Genomic DNA, 22,631 nt, shown 5'->3' with positions numbered 1-22,631 from the left:
TACTGGTATATTTGTTTTTTAATTATAATAAAAAAATATTATTTACCAAAGATGTCAACAAAAAAGATTTTTAACTTTTTTTTTATATTTCTATTATTCATAATAGTAAATATTGAATTTTTTTATAATAAAATATAAAAAATTAGTGTAATTCTTATAAAACTATAAAATGATATTTTTTCTTATGAAATATTCTTTTCTAAAATACAAAAATCAACAAAACACTTCGATTTATATATGTACAGTAGAAACTCTTTTTCTTAATACACGTAAAAAATGCAATGAAGTTTATAATTAAGAACGAAAGTGGTATATATTATTTAATTGTTGTGAAAAGTGATAATACATTGAATATGCTATATTAAATGATATTATATTTTGTAGACCATAAATATAATATTAAATATTATATTCAGTAAAAGTAATGTATTAAATATAATAATAAATACCCCTAAAAAATAATAAATTAATATGCACTGCTCTTGTTCTAATTCAAACTACCTATATCTCAAATCATATCTATATAAGCATATCAAGAGTAGTAAGAAAATCACAACAAAAATCATTTTCAGAATTTCCTTCTTGCTACTTTCTTTTGGTTTTCTGATCATGGCTAGGAGAAGGGTGAAGCTAGCATACATAATCAATCAAGCCAGAAGGAGAGCAACATTCAAGAAGAGGAAAAATGGTTAGAGATTACTAATCTCTTTATTTTCAATTAAATCATGTGTTACATATTATATATATGACTAATATTTTTTTTTATATGAAAGGCTAATGAATAACAAAAGGGGAAGACAATACCGATAGAAAATAATTAACAATTTTATAAAAATATTGGTTCATCATTTTATGTTTTTTTTTTTGTGACATTGTTTTGTTTTAATCGTTATTTTTGTTATAAAAAGTTATAACTTTTTATACGGACTTTGAAATCATATAGATTGATGGTTTAACTATTTTTATCATGATATTTTCTTATTATAAAAATCATCTCATTTAGTATGTTTTGTCTCTCTTTTTTCTATGTTTTTAATAGGTTTGTTGAAGAAAATCGGTGAACTATGCGTCCTCTGTGGAATAGAAGCGTGTACAATAATCTATGGTGAAAACGAACAAGAAGCTGAAGTTTGGCCATCTACCCCGGGAACTAGAAGAGTGTTAGCTAGGTTTATGAGTTTGCCTGAGCTTGAACGAAGAAAAAACATGTTGGATTTGGAGGGCTTTTTGACAAAAAGCATAGCGAAAACCCAAGAGGCTTGTAGGAAACAAATGGAGGAAAACAAGAAGAAGGAAATGTCCATTCTCATTAGTCAATTTATTCACACTGGTGAATATAATCTTGGTGCCAATGCCAACTTGAAGGATCTCAATGATCTGACGGAGTTAATTGATAACAATTTGAAGGATGTAGAACAAAGGATAGCTTCAATGGATCTTGAAGTCGAACAGGAGACTGGATATAGAACTGAGCCTATGAATGCTGGTGTCCAAGGACTAGAGACCAACATGAATCATGCTGGTGTCCAGGGACTAGAGACCGGCATGAATAATGCTGATGTCCAAGGACTAGAGACCAACATAAATCATGTTGGTGTCCAGGGACCGGAAACCAGCATGAATAATGCTGGTGTCCAAGGATCAGAGACCAGCATGAATCATGCTATGCCGACTCATGGTGAACATTGGCCTATAGATTTCCCCATGCTACCATTTTCTGATGCTAATATGGACACAAATGGTTTTTGGTCTATTTAGTTCATAAAAGCTCCCTTGAAAAGTTATGTTCTGTTTGGTTTGGTTGAGTTGTTGGTCTTTGTGTTTTCTTTTAAATTGCTTCTAGTCTTTGTTTTTTAAGTTATGTTTGTTGTGAGTCAAAAAATGTTATGTTTGTGTTCATCACAGTGTTGATGATGATCATCATCATCAATAGTGTCTTTGTTATTGTGATTTTCTTAATTTGTGTTTTTTTTAGTATTATTCTCTCTCTTCCAATTTTATGTGTCTTCTCATCAACAACATGGATACTAACTTATTTTAAAGAAAATGAATTTTGGTTTAGGAAAAAACAACGAATTGAACATATAAAATAGAATGACTGCAAAATTAACCTAAAACGTTACTATATTGTAGAGAGGGGGAAAAGTTTATGGTTTATTCTCTTTGAATATTTTTTCTTGTTGAATTGTTGCTCTAGCTTGACGGTTTCTTAATCTTAAGTTCTCTATTCAAGATAATACCATTAAAGCAATTGTTTTTAAGTTTTTAAAATAAATAAATTTTTATTAAATAAAAAGACTTTTAAATAGATTTTATAATTAATAAAAAAATATAAAAAAATTAAAATTAATATTGTTTCAATAAATATTAAATTAATTGACTTAATTATTTATTAAATAATTACGCAAAATCAATTATATTTATTTTTTAAATAATTTTTTAGTTTAAATATCTAAAAAATAGTTTTGCATAAAATAATTCTGTTTAGCATTATTTTCTTGTGTAAAATAATTCTAATTGGTAATTAATTAAGTTTTTGTATCAAGTGGTTAATAAATTTTAGTTAATGATAGATCATTTCAAAAAAACTCATACTAAAATCCTAACTGAAATAATTATCAATTAGGTTTTACTTACTTCTCAACCGAGCTCTTGATTACTAACAACTTTTTCTCAAATAACTAAAAAGTTAAAAAAAATCAAATAGATTGGTTTTTTTTTTTTTATGGAAAAAAAAATATCTATTGAATTCTTACTTTTATAGGTATACAATCTAATGAACTTTATCTTATTTTATTGCAATGAATTAATAAATCAATTATTTTATTTAAATAGTTCATATAAATTTCGTAACATTCACATCAAAGTTGGTCCTTTTTAGAATTTTCGTTAAAAAATGGCAGTTTTTTTACTCATACGTTTTTGTTGATTTACTATCTTGAGAGACAATTATAAGTAAAAATGTACATACGTTTCTTGGATTCACATATAAACATTAAATATTATCTTATGTAGGCACATTTAATTTTATAATTCTATAAATATTTTTAAATTAATTTATTAATATTGTAAGGATTTATTTCTTAATTATATAAAATTAAGAAAATTAAATATATTTTATTATTATTTTTATCTTAAAATAGATGGTATATTCTGCTGTAATATAACTCACACAAATATAATATTTTGAATTTTAACTCAGAATAAGACGTTCAACCTAACGATATCAGTATTTGTCAATTAAACTATAATTTAAATATATTTAATTATTTTTTAATAAGTATAAAAAGATACATTTTACTTATAAATGACTCTAAAAAGAGTAATTATTTTTTCATCTTCACAAATTTCTATTGAGGTCAAACACCCATTGAAACTGTAGCCTGTCCATATTTTTATAATGGTATCCATAATCATTTTAAACTCCTTCTTGACAACACCAAATGGCCAAACAAACATCTCAACTTCAATTTTGTAAAACAAAAAGCATACTAATGACTATCATTGCCATTGTCTTTATATTATAAGTATTATTTGATAAAAAAAATTATATTAAAATATTAGCGCTCTTTCAAATTACTAATTAAGTGTATTTATTATTAATTTTTTAAACAAACTCCTTATTAATACTATTAATTTATTTTGTAATATAAAAAGTCAAATTAGATACATTTAAATATAAAAATTATTTTAGAAATATATATAAATTAAAAGAACACGTTAAGTTCACTATTTAATTTTCTTAAAATGAACACATTAAAAAATAATATGTACTTAATTATAAAAGGAGACAAAGGTAGTAATTTGCTATGAAAGTTAAAAGATTAGGTTTGAAAACAAAAACATAAAGGGTTAATTCTACATTGAGTTTGACTCGGATTGACATTTTATAACTTCTTTTTTTTTTTAAATAATTAAATATTTTATAACTTTTAAAAATATAAAACGTAAATTGGGACAGATAAACAAATGAGCCTATATTTTTTTAATATAAAAAAATTATTAGAAAGAATACAAAAAAATATCCGAAGGACCCGACTTACCCCAAGCTTATGTTCTGTTTTTTACATATATATTATAAAATAAAAAATATTTCGGTACTCTATATATATATATATATATATATATGTATAATTACTTTGCTTGTCCATTAAGAGAGATGTAATCTAATCCTCCTCAAATTATACCATTTTCTCCATACTTTGATGATGATGGGAAAATAAGGAAAAATCGATTAATATTGTTATACCTTAATCAAATTGGGGTAGAATATCTAGTTTGATGTATATATATATAACGATCCATCAACTTAGATCCTCTCACGCATTCGTCCCTCTTAGACAAAAAGGAAAATACTTAAGTGGTCACAAGATTTTGAGTATAAGATTTGAACACACATATAATGTGCATTAAAGATATTGATTTTGTGGAAGAGGGTCCAAACCGTTATAGATGCAACCTTAATTTGATGTATGCACTATCTAACTTTTGATCATGTTTCTTTGATGTAGAAAGAGGATAACCTCCTTTAAATTATTTTCACATCCTCGAGTATTTTGCTCACCTTGTTCGTGTCTTGGTACCATACCATATGCTCCTTTACATTCTTATGGATTACCACCACACCCTTTTAAGTTATATGATCTTTGAAGTTGTCTCGGTGCACACGCATCGACTTAATATTCTTGGAGAAGGAATGAAGTAGACAGATGTGTTAAATTTTTTAGTTGATAATTATACTAGTTATTTGGTTCTATTACATTAGTTTATTATTTATTTAATTGACTATAAATATTTATAATATTTCATGTAGTTAATTATCTATATTATTAGTAGTATTCAATTTAATTTTTTTTAATTGATTTATTTTTTATTTCTCGTTTGATTCTTGAATAATTTATTCATTTTTCTATGTTTTTTCAAGTTCTTTCTTTCTTTTTTTTTTTCCTTTTTCTTCTCAAATTTTCAATTTAAAAATATTTCATCATCAATCACCGTCTTCATGACGATGAAAAAAAAACCTAACCTAACACTGCTTCAATGTTTTGATATCAACTTTGTCTCTACATCAACAACTTTAATTAAGTAAGAAAGTTATCGAGTCAAGTAGAGTTGTTGAAGATTTTTCAAGAACAATATTGTTGATAAACAAAGATCTTGCATGTGCAAGATTGTTCTTGTTTCTAGAAGAAGAAAAAAAAGGCAAGAGAAAATCTTGCATAGATATATTGATTTGATTCAACACCTATTACAAAAATAAGGGAGAAGAAGCAAGATTTCACTCAAATCTTTCTTGTTTTTATTTCAAATAAATCTTCTAAAAAAATATTTTAGTCAATGTATTTCTGGTGTACGTTCAAAAATCTTTTAGCTGATATATTTTCAGCATCCAAACATCTTAGCCGATATATTTTCGGCATTTCAAAATCATTTTGTCAATGTATTTCGATATTTTATATTCTTTATAATCAATATTTTTTTTAACATTTTTTTATTGATATTTTCGAAGTTCGAAATGTAATTAATAAATTCTAACTTGAGGTAGATGTTAGAAATTTTAGTTGATTAATTAGTTAAGCTGCTTAGTTACACTAATTAGTTAATTATTTTACATTAGTTATTGTTTATATAATTGACTATAAAATTATTTTTAATCTTTGATGTAATTAACTCTATGTATTATCAAAAAATTGTTTTTATCTCTTATTAATGTCTTAAATCAAAAAATTGTAATAAGATGTGATATATTAGTTATGCGAAGAAAAAAAAATGATATTGACTAACGTAAAAAAATAATTAAAGTACATATTACCCGTCTTAATTTTTTTAATCTACCGTAATTAAGATTTTTAACTTCATTAGAGAGAGATATGAGGTATATAGTCGTCAACTCTCCCAACATAGGGTTAGTCAGTTTTTGCATTGTTGTTTCTAAAAATTGTTTGTGCTAAAAAATATATAAATATAAGAACTTATATATATTTAATTACCAATGAATTTATAATAACAGTTATACATACCCTAAAAATTTGTTGGATTTGGTATAAAACACGCAATAACTATTTGCCGATACGTCATTTTTTTAATATTTAATTATATTTTAAGAAATAGTAACTTTTCAATATTTTTTAATATATTAAAAACATCTTTATATTTAAAAATAATATAAAAAAATCAGTTTCATTAATATTTAAAAATTTAAAATAATAATTCAATTAATGTAAGATTTATGGGTCACATATGTAATTAATTAATAAAGTGTGTTAGGGTCATTATATAATTAGCCAATAAACTGGGGGTCAAATAATATATAATAGTTTATGGCTAAAGAGCATAATAGTTATGAAAATTAATAGTGTAGATACCAGGCAGTTTCTAATTTAATGAGGGGCTGAATTGGAAATACTGCAATTTGGGATATAACTAATAATAGTTATATATAGGGGTAATGGTCCCCAAAGCAAACACAACAAGACTATTCAGTTTCAAAACCCTAAAGGAGAAAACTCTCTGGTTCTCTCTATCCCCATTAAGAGAGCAAGGTCTTCAGGGTGTTTTGCTGAGGAAGATCACCCAACCCATTGGCTCTATCATCATCATCTCAGGATTTCATTAATGGCAATTCCCACAGGTACGCTTCCGCCTTTGGCTATTCATCGTGTAATTGACATGGATTGTTGAGCACAACGTTATTAAGGTTTTTTCAACAATTGGTATCAGAGCCTACCATGTTTAATTCATGATGAAAAATTAGGGTTTGTAATTTGGAAATTTTGATATATATATTATGGAATCCATATTATTTTGTTTCCGGTTATATTTTTTTTTTGTAATGGTTTGAAGTTGAACACACTGTGATTTTTAAAACCTATTGTCGTTAATAATCTTTGCATGATACAATGCGCTGACATGATCCCTATTTGGTGTGGTGTGATGGTTACACATATCCTTGGGGATTAGTTGTTACTCTTTCTGTTTTGTTCCCTTTCGCAGACAAGAATTTGCAAATGCAGAAGGGCAAAGATGTGTATCTTGTGTTATTTTGATATATATATTTGAGTACTAACATTGCAAAATATTCCACAGTACAATTTTTTTTTTTAGTATTTATAAGGATTTTGTGCTGTTTCTGGTATTTTATGCTGCCCTTGGTATTGTTTTATGTTGAATCTTTATTGAAAGTGACAGAGGATAGCTTAAAAGTTCGTAACTTCTCTGTACTGAGAAGTGTTTTGAAGATATTAATTCTAAATTATAAGATTGTTCCTTTTAAACGATAGCATTAGCAGCACTTGCAATCCTAGGCCACAGATCAACACACTAATATAAATAATATTTTTTAAATATTATTTTATTTTTCAATATAAATATTTTTCACTAATATAAACAATATTTTTTTAAATATTATTTTATTTGGATATAAATATTTTTTTTTTACTAATAAAATAAAGTTTATATTAGTGAACAATATTTTTTAAATATTGTTTTATTTGGATATAATAAATATATGTTCAAGTCAAGTTTGACATTTTTGAATGAGTTAATTGAAACTTGACGTCGCCAAAGTGACCTCTCTTGTCTAAATTGCTCGTGAAGAGTGTCAAATGACTGTGTATATGTTTATTCATGCGGGTATTGACCGGCCCAAAGGAAGGTTAATATTTGGCAGAATTACATGGTACACCTGCGATGATAAATGTGTGACAATTATTTGGTATACATGTGAGCAGTAAATCGGCCCAAAGGAAGGTTTATTGTTTGACATGTCTTATTGTCAATATTTGATCGTTGCAACAAGAGTACCACTAGCAGTTGGTGTTACTGTCCAAAGTTGATATTTGTTGGGAACCATCAATTTGAAGTAATGCATATTATAATATTGATATGCAGTTCAACTGAACAGTTCAGTTGCTCATATTATGAAGATAATCTTGAAGGAGCGATTCTCTCTCCTCTTGTTTACACCATGTTTGCCCCTTCTTTTCCAGTTTTTGATCACCTTTTCCCCCTTCTCCAGTTTTTGATCACTTTTTCCCCCTTCTCCAGTTTTTTAACCCCAATTCCACTTTTGTCAACTTCTTGCCAAATCATTATTTGTTTAATTATAGACCAGCTGACTGTTATTTGGCCTACCCATCTTGTTTAGAAGACCTTACTTCCGTTACTCTGCACACTAGTGTTATCAATGGTTGGTCTGCTGGTTTTTTGATGCATGGTTGCATGATTCTCTTTCGTGAATATAACTTGAGTTCTTTTTTTTTTTTGACAAACTTATTAAGTATTTTATGTTGTATATATTAGTATGTATTAATATGAACTTAATTTAGTGTGCTACATATTTAACAATGTCCTGATGGAAAAGATACCCCTACATCGTGATTTACCTCACTACTTGCACTTGTGAATTATGATTCTGTGTATAAAATCAGATATATGGAGTGTGCAACCTCTTCATTCATGATTTGAGGTTCACACTCGTAAAAGGGTGAAAATCTAAACATGTAGAAGGGTTAGATCTTGTTGATCAACTGTGTGATTGATACATATTAAAATCGATACCCACACCTAAACTTTCCAACCTACAATTTTACTCTTTTAACTATGTATAAAACCTTCAAAGTTTTTTTACAATTTATTTTTTCACCCTTCTTTTGAAATTTTAAAAAATTTACCATAACTTCAAAAGTTTTCTATTTCAAAACTTTCTTATTCGAAAGTTTCTTATTATAACTCATTTTTTCTATTTCGAAAGTTTTGAATTGTTTGAAACTTTTAAAAAATCTGAAATTTTTCATTTCGAAAATTTCAAAAATTCTAGAAATTTGCATTTCGAAATTTTGAAAAATTATTATTTTGAATGTTTGATAATTTTGAAGGTTAATATATTTTTTCTAAACTTTTGAAATTAAGGGTGGAAAAATGAGAAGGTAAAAAATTTGAAGGTTTTATTCAAAAGTTTTGAATTGTTCGAAAGTTTCGAAAATTCTAGAATTTTTCATTTCGAAAATTTTAAAAAATTACTATTTTGAATTGTTCGAAAATCTGGAAATGTTATATTTTGAAATTTTTGAATTATTCGAATTTTTAGAAAATCTAAATTTTTTTTATATTTTGGAACTTTGAAAATTTTGAATGTTTGGATAATTTCGAAGGTTAATATATTTTTTCTAAACTTTTGAAATTGAGGGTGAAAAAATGAGAAGGTAAAAAATTTGAAGATTTTATAGATAGTTAAAAGGATAATATTGTATATTTACGTTGATCGGAGGGATGAAAAATTTAAGTGGAAGTGTAGGATAGAAACCTCCGAAATCTATACACAACAATACAACACAGGTAAAACTCTTATAGTTAATCGTATTATTTGCTGTATTATGGACAAAAGACAAAATAATAATAAAAATGGGGCCTAACCCCGAAGTATGTTATCTCTCTGCCTTATTGCATACAAATTATTGAGACATTTGCTCTAAATGTTGTCGTAGGATTTAAAGTGTGTACAAATACGGATGTAGCATAGCACTTTATGTTTTAAGCTTGGTGAAAATATGCAAAATTTTCTTACCTACTATGTATGTATCTCTCCCTCAAATTTGACTATGAATTCCTTTGGGAATTTACAATTTTAACATAAAAAGGTTAAGAGAGGGGATAATACTTTAGACCAGAATCTTCAATGTTTTTATAGAGTATTTACAAATGATATATTCAAGAAGGACAATGAGCATATGCCAAGACCTTAATTTGCTGAGGTAGTTCGATTTAGTCCTACTCTCAATCATGAAACAAAGAGAAAACTTAGTGATTTCTTATCTGGTTGCTTTCAAACTTTTAGGTAGGATAGCTTGAACCTTTATGTCTGAGGATCCTGAAGCATCTAGATAAATTGGCTAGAAATCTTAGAGGAATATACGGTAAATAGTTAGACTCGTATAGAACACAAAAGGCTTGAACACCCCATTGATTTTACATCACTAGAGTGCTTTTTTCTATCCATACTCCATGTTGGCACCAAACTAAAGTTTGATTTGATACTTGATGCCCTCCCTATTCATGATAATGTCTATTTTCTACCACAAATCAAAATTTGCCATCATATATTTGATGTTAGCTTTGTGTGGTTGGCACTTGAAAACTCACCGTTCATGCTATCTTCAAGTCCTATCTTTCATGATACATTTCTGATAGCAATGCATGTTTTCAGTTGACTTATAAGTGTAGTGAAAACACTTCAAAATGAAAATATCACAGTTTTATATATCTTAAAGAACCCAATTCTTGAGAGCAACATGAGAGTTAGCCCTTTAGTGACAACTAGTAATAATGTTCAAAGAAGGATGCCGCTTGATTGTGTGCCTGCATCAAGGGTTATCAGGAAGCTGGTTTGCATGCTGAAGAGTAGCTGGAAGCATGCTATGAGATGGCATAGAAGCAACCCACAGTATAGCTATGATCTTCGCAGTTATTATCTTAACTTCAGTGACTCTTCTTCAAACGATCTTAAACATTGTACCGGTTGATGATCTTTCCTTTTTAACTGTCTCTTTTGTCTATCATGAATCAGTTGTATAGAGGTTTTATCATTTTGTTTTCTTCATTTTATCATATCACAATGTTACTATTTATGATTGAATGTATCTGTAAAACTTACTTTGTATGTTTATTAAACTCTTGTTGAAATTATGTGGTTCAGCAATTTGGCAATCAGTCTTTTCCTATGATGAGCCTGCAAGTTTGAAAGTTGAACTACCATGGAATTAAGACATTTTATCATATGAAATAAGACATTTAAGCTTATATTATTAGCTAAGTGTGTATACTTATTGAGTCAGAATTGTGATTTGTGAAACAAAATAATATATAAGACTCACAAGTCATTTGATGTAGTGCCATTGCAACTAATTCTTTGTAATTGTAGCTCATTGCGATTAATTAGCTAACAGTTATTCACAAAATTCCTGTTAATTTTTTCAAAAAAAAATAATTTCCTTTTTAACCAATCGTAGCCAGTCCAGTGAACCCACATACATTGAATTTCAAATCCATCTGATATAATTTATTAATGTTTAGACACATTTTTTTCCCTATTTTTACACGTTAAATTTTTATTTTTATACTATTGCTATTACATTTGGCTCAAACTTAGATGCAACGCCAATTTATTTAAAACTTTTTGAATTATTCAATACATAATTATGCCTAAAAAAACATATAATTAATCCAGTGTGTGTGGCCACAAAAGCATGATACACATCTTGAATGTATCTTGCATTTGATTTTAATTTTTAATTTTGTGGTTACATTTTACAATATTTTAAATCTTTGATCAAATTTCTGTACATAATTAATATGTATAAATGTGTGGGGACAAGAATGATCAAGCAATATTTGAAAGTATGAATTTGGAGGATCAATGACTAACTAAATAATATTAAGAGGTTGATTATTGTGCCTCAAGAATGTGTGGAGCACATGAAGAAATATATGATTTCATTTCAGTACAAAGTTGACATGACTCCCAAAGGGAAGTGGAAGAGGTTAGGCTCTATTTGAGTGGATGCTGCACTTTTAAAAGGTGAGGGAAAATATTCTTGGATTTTTTTATATTTGACGAGACACTTTGTCCACAATTACTTATTAATTAGAATCATTAGATATCTTTTGACACACAAAAAAAAAAAAGAATTATTAAATTTTTAATAGTTTTCACAGTTACTATACCTTACAACAACGGTAAAAAATGTAGGTTGACAATAATGCACATCTAATTATAATTCTTAATGTTACTCTACATAAGTTCATGATGGCCGAGTTAAAAAAAAGTTGAAGATGAGTTTATGACTAGGTGCCCACATAATTAATGCATTAGCTTATGATATTGAATTCATTTTTTTGAAAAAGCTTTGTTGTTTACTAGTTGGAATTGGAATAATGTTTAGGCTATTTATATCCGACATAGCCCGTTAGGATGTGGAGTAGGTTGTTTAATTGCTGCAAATTGGATCCAAGTGGTACAAGAGTGGTCTTTGTCATTTATGATTAAATTTTCATGCTACACTTTTCATAATGGGTCTATGTCATTTAGTTGTGTCAGTACGGGTGATCATTGATGGGTTTAGTTATGCTTATTATGACGAAAGCCTCTTTGGTTCCATGTGCTAATATGATTAATGGACGGGACACTTTGGATTATACTCAAGGTAATTATAATGACATTTTTGACGTCATAAAGTCTAACACACTCCTAAGGATACATGTGTGACCAGTGGGAGATTGTAAGATTTATGGGTCACATATGTAATTAATTAATAAAGTGTGTTAGGGTCATTATATAATTAGCCAATAAACTAGGGGTCAAATAATATATAATAGTTTATGGCTAAAGAGCATAATAGTTATGAAAATTAATAGTGTAGATACCAGACAGTTTCTAATTTAATGAGGGGCTGAATTGGAAATACTGCAATTTGGGATATAACTAATAATAGTTATATATAGGGGTAATGGTCCCCAAGGCAAACACAACAAGACTATTCAGTTTCAAAACCCTAAAGGAGAAAACTCTCTGGTTCTCTCTATCCCCATCAAGAGAGCAAGGTCTTCAGGGTGTTTTGCTGAGGAAGATCACCCAACCCATTGGCTCTATCATCATCATCTCAGGATTTCATTAATGGCAATTCCCACAGGTACGCTTCCGCCTTTGGCTATTCATCGTGTAATTGATATGGATTGTTGAGCACAACGTTATTAAGGTTTTTTCAACAATTAATTTTAGGAATAATAAAAACCATTATTCATTTTTTTGCTACAATAAATAAAAACCATTATTATTATTATTATTATTACTATTATTATTATTATTATTATTATAGGTATATAATTTATTATAATATTCAAAAAAAAAAAGTTAAGTGCGTTGGATGGATATCCGTCCATTAAAATGTGATAATGGATGAATTTGATTATTTTTATTTTTAATGAATGGATTAAATTAAATTTTAGAAAAAAAATCTTTTAGTTAATTTTAAATGAGTTATTTTGATTCATCAATTACAATCCAATTCATATCGATCTGAAAAATCTATTTTGCCACCTCTGAATTTAACATTAACACATGTAGTTTATTTTGAATTTAAGACAACTTCATGACAGTATAAAATTTTAAAGTTTCTTTTTTAATTTATATAAATTATAAACTTGATATTCTATAGTATTTTCTATATACTGTTTTAGTTCCTGTAAGTGCTACCAAACTTTTGATATGTTGTAAGTGTTATGGTTGAATTGTTTACAAAAGATGAGTTGAAAAATTGATTGTTAAGTTCAAATTTTTGTTATATATTTTAGTTATTAGAAATTTATATTTGACTCATCCTTTGTTATAAAAAAAAAAAAAATTGGGAGAGATTTGTATAATGTTATGAAAATATGGACAAAATATCATTCAAAAAAACGTAGTACTAAATAATTAAAATATTAGGGATTAAAATATTTTATGCAAGACATTAATTATTTTGTATTTCAGGAACAATTTCTGAACAAATACTTATAAATGATATGATAATAAATTTAAAATCTAAATTAAAAATTCTTGTATTTATTTCATCAAAAATATATTCTTGTATTTATAATTAAAATATTAAATCATTAAACTAGTGACCAATAATTTTTATCCTAGATTTTTTTAAAAAATTGTTTAAGAAAAATATAAAATAATTACATATAACCTAACAATAGTATGTCAATTATTAAATGTTAACTATGGAATTAAAAACTACAAATACATACAAATATTTTAATTTGGAGAAAAAGAAAATTATCATTAATTAATTAATTAATTAAAATGATACCAATGACTATTTTACAAATTTCCTCGAAGATATTTGAATTTCGTCTCTTAAAATTAATTAATTCAAAATTTTAAACAATAGTATGCAATATATTAATTATAAAATAATGTATGATGTCGATACAAATATTTTAGATGATGTATAAAAATAATATATTAATCATTATGTAGAATGACAATAAAAATCTTACTTAAAGAATATAAAATTGGCTGTTACTTAAAGAATATAAATTGACAAAAAAGTTACTATTTACACGCAATGTTAAAAACTTAAATTTTTATAAAATGTTAATAAAAAATAAACATTAAATATAATTTTTTTAAGTAAAAAATTTATTGATAAAATAAAAAATTAGGGGACGTAAACTTAACAAAAAAAAAATGCTAAAAAGTTATCAAATTAAGCTGGTTTTCTAACTCTTTGACATGAATTATGTAACATAGCTTTTTTAACCAGAAGAATGATTTTATAAATATTGTGTTATCTTCTTCATTGGTATATCTCCTATCTTTTGTTGCAATAATATCTCTATTTTTCAAAAATATCGCAACACCTCTATGTCATGTGATCAATTTTGGGATTTAAATAATAGTTGAGAATATTATTGTATTTTATTTCTTTGCCGTAAAAAAAATTATTTATTGAATATAATTATTTTTTCTGAATTTATTTATTGAATAGTTATTAAAAGTTAGAGCCTATCTTAAATATTTTATTAAAAAGTATAACTATTAAATATTTTATATATTATATATTTAGTAAAGTAATATGTAAATATCACAATAAATACCCCTAAAAATCAACAATAATTAATATGCACGGATCTTGTTCTAAATTCATACGATCTATATCTCAAATTTTCTCTATATAAGCATAACTGTAGTAAGAAGAAAAACACACCAAACATCATTTTTAGAATTTCTTTCTTGCCACATAATTTGTTTCTGTTTTGTGGTCATCACTACCATGGTTAGGAAGAAGGTGAAACTTGCCTACATAGTCAATCATGGGAGCAGGAGGGCAACATTCAGAAAAAGGAAGAATGGTTAGTCGCTTCTTAATTTCAATGAAAACATGTATTTTCATTTCATATCATTTGATGTTGATTTTTAAATTAACAGTATAACAAAAATTTAGGGTCATCATTTGATGTTGGTTTTTTGTTTTTTAAAATATTATTTTGTTTTGTTTCAATCTTTAAATTTTTTTAAAATAAATTTTATTTGAATGGAAATGATTGTTATTAAGAAAATTGAAACTCTTAATACTGGCTTTGTAATCATATGAATTGATGCTTTAATATCCTTATATCAAATAAAAAAAATATCTTAGACCAATTGATATATGGGTGCGTTTGTTACAATTTTTTTATAAAATAATTATTTGATATAATAATTTTTAAAAAAAAACAATTTTTTTATAATTGATTTTCAAAGAAAATTACTATGATAGATAATTGTAAAACATCTTCTCATTATTTTAAAAATTCTAAAAAACAATCTTTAAGTGTCTCTTACAAGTGGATGTGAGTTTCTGATTTTTTTTATGTGTAAGGTCAATTTTAAAATCTAAATTTGTTCAAAGTAAAATGATATTGAGTTAATTTTTTACTTAATTTTAAAACAGTTTTTTCTTAAAATTCAAAATAAAAAAATAGATATTATAATTATTGTTTGTTTTAAAATTAAAACGTCAACATTGGTTGATATAAGCTAGCACGACTTCAACAACCATCGACCACTGTCACCGCCATCGACCATCGACCTCCAATCACTTCACCGACAACCACCTCTAACCACCATCAATGACCACCGCTACCTCCACCAATCATCTACCTCCCACCACCATTACCCACGACTATACGCACCATGGTTTAAGCTTCAACCACTACTTCCAACTATCAATTTTTTTTTTGATCGCTGCAGCGTCTTCCTAAGCGATCACTACTACGATAGTCATCTTCCACAACTACCACTTTCAACTATAAAATTATTATAACTAAATAAATTATAATTTAATAATATTTAAATTACTTTAAAATAATTAAAATGAATTCAAAATGAGATATTATAAAAAGAGTAATTTAATTCAAATAAAATAAAAAACTAAAACTCAAAAATCAACCCGACATAAATTATGAAATATCAAAATAACTTTATTTTAGAATCTATAACAAACCGCCACTATGTGTGTTTTTCATTAGGTATATTTAAGAAGATAAGTGAACTCACCACCCTTTGCGGGATAGAAGCATGTGCAATAATCTATGGTGAAAACGAACAAGAAGCTGAAGTCTGGCCATCTCCGGCAGGAACTAGAAGTGTGTTAAATAGGTTCATGAGTTTGCCTGAACTCGAACGAAGAAGAAAGATGGTGGATTTGGAGCGTTTCTTGACAAAAAGTATAGAGAAAGCCCAAGAATTGTTGAAGAAACAATGGGAGGAGAATAAGAAGAAGGAAATGTCCATTGTTATTGATCAATTTATTTACACAGGTGAATATAATATTGGTAACATGGTGAGCTTGAAGGATCTCAATGATTTCTCGGCGTTCATAGATTTGAATTTAAGCGAAATCGATCAGAAATTGAATTCGATGGAACCTGAAATCCAAGGGGAGGGTGGAAATGGAGCTGAACCTATGATTGGAATAGAGCAACAGGCTAATGCAGGTGCTGATGTGGGTCCCAGCATGAGTTATAATATGCAAATTGATGATTAAACTTCAACTTGAAAAGTTATGCTCTGTTTGGTTATATTTCTGAGTTAAGTTGTTGGTCTTTTTGTGTTGTTTTAAAATGCATTTAGTCTTTGTTTATTTAAGTTCACAGTGTTGATGATTATCATCAATGGAGTCGGTTGGCATTTCTGTGGTTTTTTCTTTATTTTATTTGGTATGTTTATTTTCACAGTGTTGATGATTTTATCATCAATGGAATCAATTGTATTTTTGTTGTTTCCTTAATTTAATTTGGTTTGTTTCGTAATGATTCGGTGTAGGAGTTTATTTATAAAGATAAAAAATTATTAAAAAAAATGGGATCAGTTTAAAATGAACCTCTTAAAAAGGTCAAAGCGGACTATTATTATTTTTAGTAAAAAAATAAATTTTATAACAATAAAAATAGAGAATTTATATATGTTTTATTAATTTTTTTTTATGCAATTTTATTAAAAATTATTAGATTTACCCTTAAATTATTAGATTTACTTTTTGAGGATTAAGTGTTTCGTTAATACTCTCCGTCCCCATTTTATGTGTTTCTCTTCAACAACAAGGATATTAACGTTTTGTAAATAAATAAAAAATAATATGATACTAACATTATCTAGAAAAATGAATTAAAATATAAAAGGAATTGCTGCAAAATTAACATGAAAGTTTCTTGGTATATATAGTTAATTCTCGACGGTGTTTTTTTATTATGTAAACAAGCGTCTCGTCCCTTCTCCTCTAAAGCATTATTTTCTTGTTTAAAATAATTGTAATTGGTTATTTTTTTAAGCTATCGTGATTACTTCTTATTTTGTTGTAAATCACTCCAAAATAAATGGAATTTAATTGTTATGTATTGTATAAAAAAATTTACAACATAGATACATTATAATTATTTATGGATATAACTTTAAAAAATTTATTGTAAAATGTATATTATACATCTCTAAAAAAATATTTAAAATTAAATAACAATATAAAAACTCGTTAAACTAATCATATATATAAATTAAATCTAGATATATATCTTAAAAAAAATGAGTATAACTTAGATCTACAATAATTTAAGGGTCGTCTATATGGACCGTCTAGAAAAATGTAAAAAAATTGAATTTTAATTATTTTTGGTAAAAAACAATGAATTATATATAATAATAAAAAAAATGAAAAACATATATGCTAATATTATATTAAAAATTACTAATAATAATTAAATCTATCTATGGACCAAATTCATACTAGACAGTCTTTAAAGAGTACAAAATATATTTTAACCCAATACAAAAAAGAGCCATATATTGAAGAAAATACACTCGTTTTGTACGTTCCAAAGCGCCTACAACAATGAACTAATTAATAATTAATGTCAAAATAGGCTAACCTTTACTTTTTGATAAGTTCAATTCGTCATAAATCTAATCGAATTAACTCACTTTGGCACATCCACTCTAGACTAATTTCGCTTACCCATTTAGAGATATGAAATCTATTACCAATCTTTCTCAAAACATATCATTTTCTCCATATTTTAATGATATTGATGTGAAAATAAGGAAAAAAAATGTCAAACCTTAATCAATTTGTGGTAAAATATCTATTTCAATTTATATAATGACTAGACTTAGATTCGCTCATGCATGCATTTCCCTCCAATAAAAAAATATTAGAGTGGAAGGAGAGAAAAAAGGGTAATAAGAGGTAAATGGAGAGAAAATGTTCAAGGGAGATATAGAGAGAAGTTAGATATTGTGGGGGAATGTAGAAAATTTTTGTAAAAAAGAATCAAAACCCGTTATAGAATATCGTTAGCATAATGATGTACTCTTAGGATCGAAAGAGTATGTTTTACAAACTATAGAACTTACATACTTATATATTAGAAGTTTATTTTTAAGAATATTTTTGAATTTGTCTTTTGTGGGGAATCGAATATGGTAATTTGAGAATAAGTATCACTGTTTATTCATTCTCACTACCAAATAAGTTATGTCATATATATCTATAAGGGAAATGAGTTGGCAAAGGTAATATATATATTCATAGGTTTCAGATACATAATCAGTTTTTCTGGTAATGAAAATCAATTATGTCATGAATCGAAAGGAAGTCAACAATGACAACTTTTGCATAGGTATAACGCTAGATGTAATCGTGATCAATAATAATGAGGATCATGAACTAAAGTTAATTATAGATTATAGACAAAGAAATGCTTTGAAAATAGAAAAAAGAAATTGAAGTTAAATTAAGTAAAAAGCTTTTGGATTTATAGTCTGCACATTTGAAAATGTCAAACTAATGAGAATGAAGAAATATATATTCAGCTAAGTGAATTTAAGAACCTCTTCATATTTGACTAAAGTTAGTAGCCATGAAAGATTTAATTTATATGAAGGGTGAATTAGTTACAATGTATTTGTATGGTTCACAAATTTATAGTAATGATTATACACAACTTTTTAAAGGATTTAATTTTGCGAGACATACAATTGAAACTATTGAAGAAATAATTAAATCAAAATGAATAAGTCTTTTTATGAGCTTAAACAATCTAGATGGACATTGTGTAATATTCTTGTGTGAATATTTGCTAAATGAGTATGGAAATGACATCATATGTCTAAGTATTTTGAAATGCTTTAAATTTGTTATAAATGAACAAATCAAATTAATTGTGTACTTTGAATATTACAAGGTCACCAATTGTAGACAAAAGTCTTTTTCGAGCTCAAGGATATGATGATATCTACTTGGTCTTGAAGTACCATATATTAGTGCAATCAAATGTTAATGTAGCTTACTAATTATTTGTTGTTAATCTATTAGACATGTGAACTTCATTACATATACAACAAATATATTTTGTTATATTAGAGATACAAGTTATTTGACTATTTCTCATAATAATATAGATCAAAAAAGGAAAGAAAAAAAAAAGTTATTTGTTTACATTAAGACGTACAACTACTCCATAGAGATATATGAAATAAACCACCACAACAATATCATCAAATAAAGAGGAAATTCTAGAACAACAAGAGACAAATTGAAAAGGTGTTATAGTTGAGGCCTACGATTCAACATCGTCAAAGGATTAATGGTTTGTGTTATCTAAATATAACTACATGAGTTCTTTACGAATATAATATTGCATGCACTGCTCAACTGAGACAATGACACATTAAAGAAGATAGAACAAGACATATTCCAATAAAATATGTAACTGCTCATGATCTTCTATTAAATTGTGATACAAACATCAATAAAGTCATTTATGTGACAATATATCATACATCATCATAAATTCATCGTCAAGTAAACAATTTAAACAATTACAATAAAAGATTGATCTTCATCATTCGAAGAACGTTATCTACATGGGGGGAAATAAATATATTATGCACTCTTTTATCATTCACCATTACTCTCTTCAATTGAGTTTTTCCTAATAAGATTTTTAACGAGGTAGTTCCCAAATAAATAATGTACATAATAATATTATTACCTCTCTCTTTTCTCAAAAAGACTTTAATTTTTTCGTGTTCCTTAAACAATATTTGGCAAAAAAGAATTAAATCATAAAACTACTAACCAATAATTTTTGTTGTATAAAAATTATTTTAAATTGTTTAAAAAATATATAAAGTAATTATATGTCACTTTATAAGTGTTTGGTAAGTTCCAAGTCTCTCAATCATAGATTGAAGCATTATTTACTCTCCTTAAAAGTTTTATTGAAAAAAATATCAAAATCTATTTACATAGATCGGAGCATCACTTCCTCATCTTAAATTTTTATCAAATGAAATAATTACATATTACTAATTTACAGTAATAGTTACAGGATTAATGTTAACTATTAAATATAAAGTATTTTAAATAATATATAAAAATAATATTTTAAAACATAGAATGACAATTTAATGTTAACTTCAAGTATATAAATAGGTTGTCAATCGTGTATATGCCGCTATATTTTAAAAAAATAAAAATAAAAATTAACTGTCAGATATATATCTACAGCAGAAATGAGTTGGCAATGGTACTATATGTTATTTTAATGTTGTCAAAAAGTATTATTTCATTCAATATTATGAATATATATATATATATATATATATATATATTAAAAGCTATAAATTAGAATTTTCAAAAAAGAAAAATATATTTCATTGAATATTTATATACTTCATAATAAAATAAAACAAAAAATACATGTGTCTGAATCAAATATAGTCCAAATACATATATTTCTATCTTATATTTTATTACAGAATGATATAATATATTAAAAGCTATTTAGTCTTTTCAGAGAGAACAAAAAAATTAATTTCATTGAATATATATTTACTATATTATAAGTTATTTACACTCCATATTGTAAACTATAAATATATTATATATTTGATAAAAGTTTGCGTATTAAATATCATCATAAATGCATATTAAAAAAAATATCATAATAAATTAATATGCACTGCTCTTGTTCTAAATTCAAACTACCTATATCCCAAATCTTATCTATATAAGCATAACTGGATCGAGTAATAAGATAAGCATTACAAACATCATCAGAGAATTTCCTTCTTTCTGTTTTGTGATCATCATCACTTCCATGGATAGGAGAAAGGTGAAACTTGCATACATAATCAGTAACATCAACAGGAGGGCAACATTCAGAAAGAGAAAACATGGTTAGATATTTAGAGATTTGTCTCTCCTTAATTTCAATTAAAGTATGTATATAATAAAATATTTGCAATAAAAAGTATTTACAAAATTTAGAATCATTTGAAGTTGGATTTTTTAAATTGATGATTTAGCTATTTTTTTCAAATAAAAAATCTCTTTCTCGTTTAGTAAATTTTACTAAATATAATTTCAGACGAAAACTACGAAAACTGTTTCAGACGAAAACCATTTCGTCTGAAATTACTATTTTGTTTCAGTAATGCTTTTAAATAAATAAAAAAAGTATATATTTTTCAATAGGTCTATTGAAGAAGGTTAGGGAACTTTGTACCCTTTGCGGAATAGAAGCATGTGCAATAATCTATGGTGAAAACGACACTCGAGCAGATGTTTGGCCATCTACAACACGAGCAAGAAGTATATTGTCAAGATTCATGAGTTTATCCAAAGCGGAACGAAGAAAAAAGATGGTTGATTTGGAGGGTTTCTTGACGCAAAGCATAGCGAAAGCGGAAGAGACGTTGAAGAAACAACGGAATGGCAATAAGAAGGAGGAAATGGGCATTATCATTAGCCAATATATTCGTACTGGTGAATATAATCTAGGTCATGTGAATGAGAATTATCTCAACGATCTTTCGGAATTTATAGGTGATAATATAAAGAAAATCGATATGAAGATGAAATCTATGGAAGATCAAGCCCAAGAGGAAGCTGGAAATGAAGTTGAACCTATGAATGATCAAGATGAATGAATCTTTATTGTATTTCTAGGTTGAGTATCTCATGTTTGAATATGTTTGGTCTTTAATGTCTTAGAAATTATGTGTGTTTTTACATTTGATCTTTGTGCTTGTTTGTTTCAAATTAGTCTTTGTTTTCTATGTAATGTTTACTTTTGTTGTGTTGATGTTCATCAATGGAATTAGTAGAGACTTTATTTGTGTGGCTTAATCCTTTATTTATGTTGTTTAGTGATTCATTTAGATTGAGGAATTTGGGGAAAATAGGAAGAGTTTATTTATTTATTTATTTGCAAGGAAGGGTTTAATTTTAGAATATGATTCATCAAATAATTTTACAAGGTAAAGTGAATGATATCAATTATCTATTCACAAATTAAAAAAAATTAAAAAATAAATATTATAAATAGATCATAAATTACAAGTTTATTAATATAATAATTATTAATTTCTTTTCTACTTTATTTATTTTTGAGAATACAAATCTTTGATACAAGATTTGGTGAGTTTTCTGCAATTCTTTATAAAAGGTAGGAAGATTTAATTCACTTGGGTCTGGATCTTGATTTTTTATATATAAGGGGTTGAAATACTCATGTATTTTCTTTTATAAAAAAAAATCTTATTTTTA

The 22,631-nt window shown here is 26.5% G+C and overlaps 3 protein-coding genes across 3 annotated transcripts; all 3 read left to right on the top strand.

Annotated features, from left to right (window-relative positions):
• The first annotated feature begins 570 nt into the window (after positions 1-570).
• LOC101511238 (agamous-like MADS-box protein AGL80) lies at positions 571-1,974 on the top strand. Its single transcript, XM_004500400.3, has 2 exons — positions 571-688; positions 1,040-1,974. The coding sequence occupies exons 1-2, from the start codon at positions 610-612 to the stop codon at positions 1,756-1,758; spliced, it is 798 nt and encodes a 265-aa protein (XP_004500457.1). The 5' UTR covers positions 571-609; the 3' UTR covers positions 1,759-1,974.
• Positions 1,975-14,753: 12,779 nt separating this feature from the next.
• Positions 14,754-16,804, top strand: LOC101510929 (agamous-like MADS-box protein AGL80). The gene is made up of 2 exons (XM_004500399.3): positions 14,754-14,895; positions 16,054-16,804. The coding sequence occupies exons 1-2, from the start codon at positions 14,817-14,819 to the stop codon at positions 16,569-16,571; spliced, it is 597 nt and encodes a 198-aa protein (XP_004500456.1). The 5' UTR covers positions 14,754-14,816; the 3' UTR covers positions 16,572-16,804.
• Positions 16,805-21,101: 4,297 nt separating this feature from the next.
• On the top strand, positions 21,102-22,211 carry LOC101510601 (agamous-like MADS-box protein AGL80). The gene is made up of 2 exons (XM_004500398.4): positions 21,102-21,259; positions 21,558-22,211. Exons 1-2 carry the CDS (start codon positions 21,181-21,183, stop codon positions 22,010-22,012), a joined length of 534 nt encoding a protein of 177 aa, XP_004500455.1. The 5' UTR covers positions 21,102-21,180; the 3' UTR covers positions 22,013-22,211.
• The last annotated feature ends 420 nt before the right edge of the window (positions 22,212-22,631 follow it).

This window comes from Cicer arietinum, chromosome 5 (assembly GCF_000331145.2).
Source record: "Cicer arietinum cultivar CDC Frontier isolate Library 1 chromosome 5, Cicar.CDCFrontier_v2.0, whole genome shotgun sequence".
Classification (NCBI taxonomy): domain Eukaryota; kingdom Viridiplantae; phylum Streptophyta; class Magnoliopsida; order Fabales; family Fabaceae; genus Cicer; species Cicer arietinum.
Note: the sequence above shows the minus strand (reverse complement) of the source record. Positions and strands in the feature narration are given on the sequence as shown.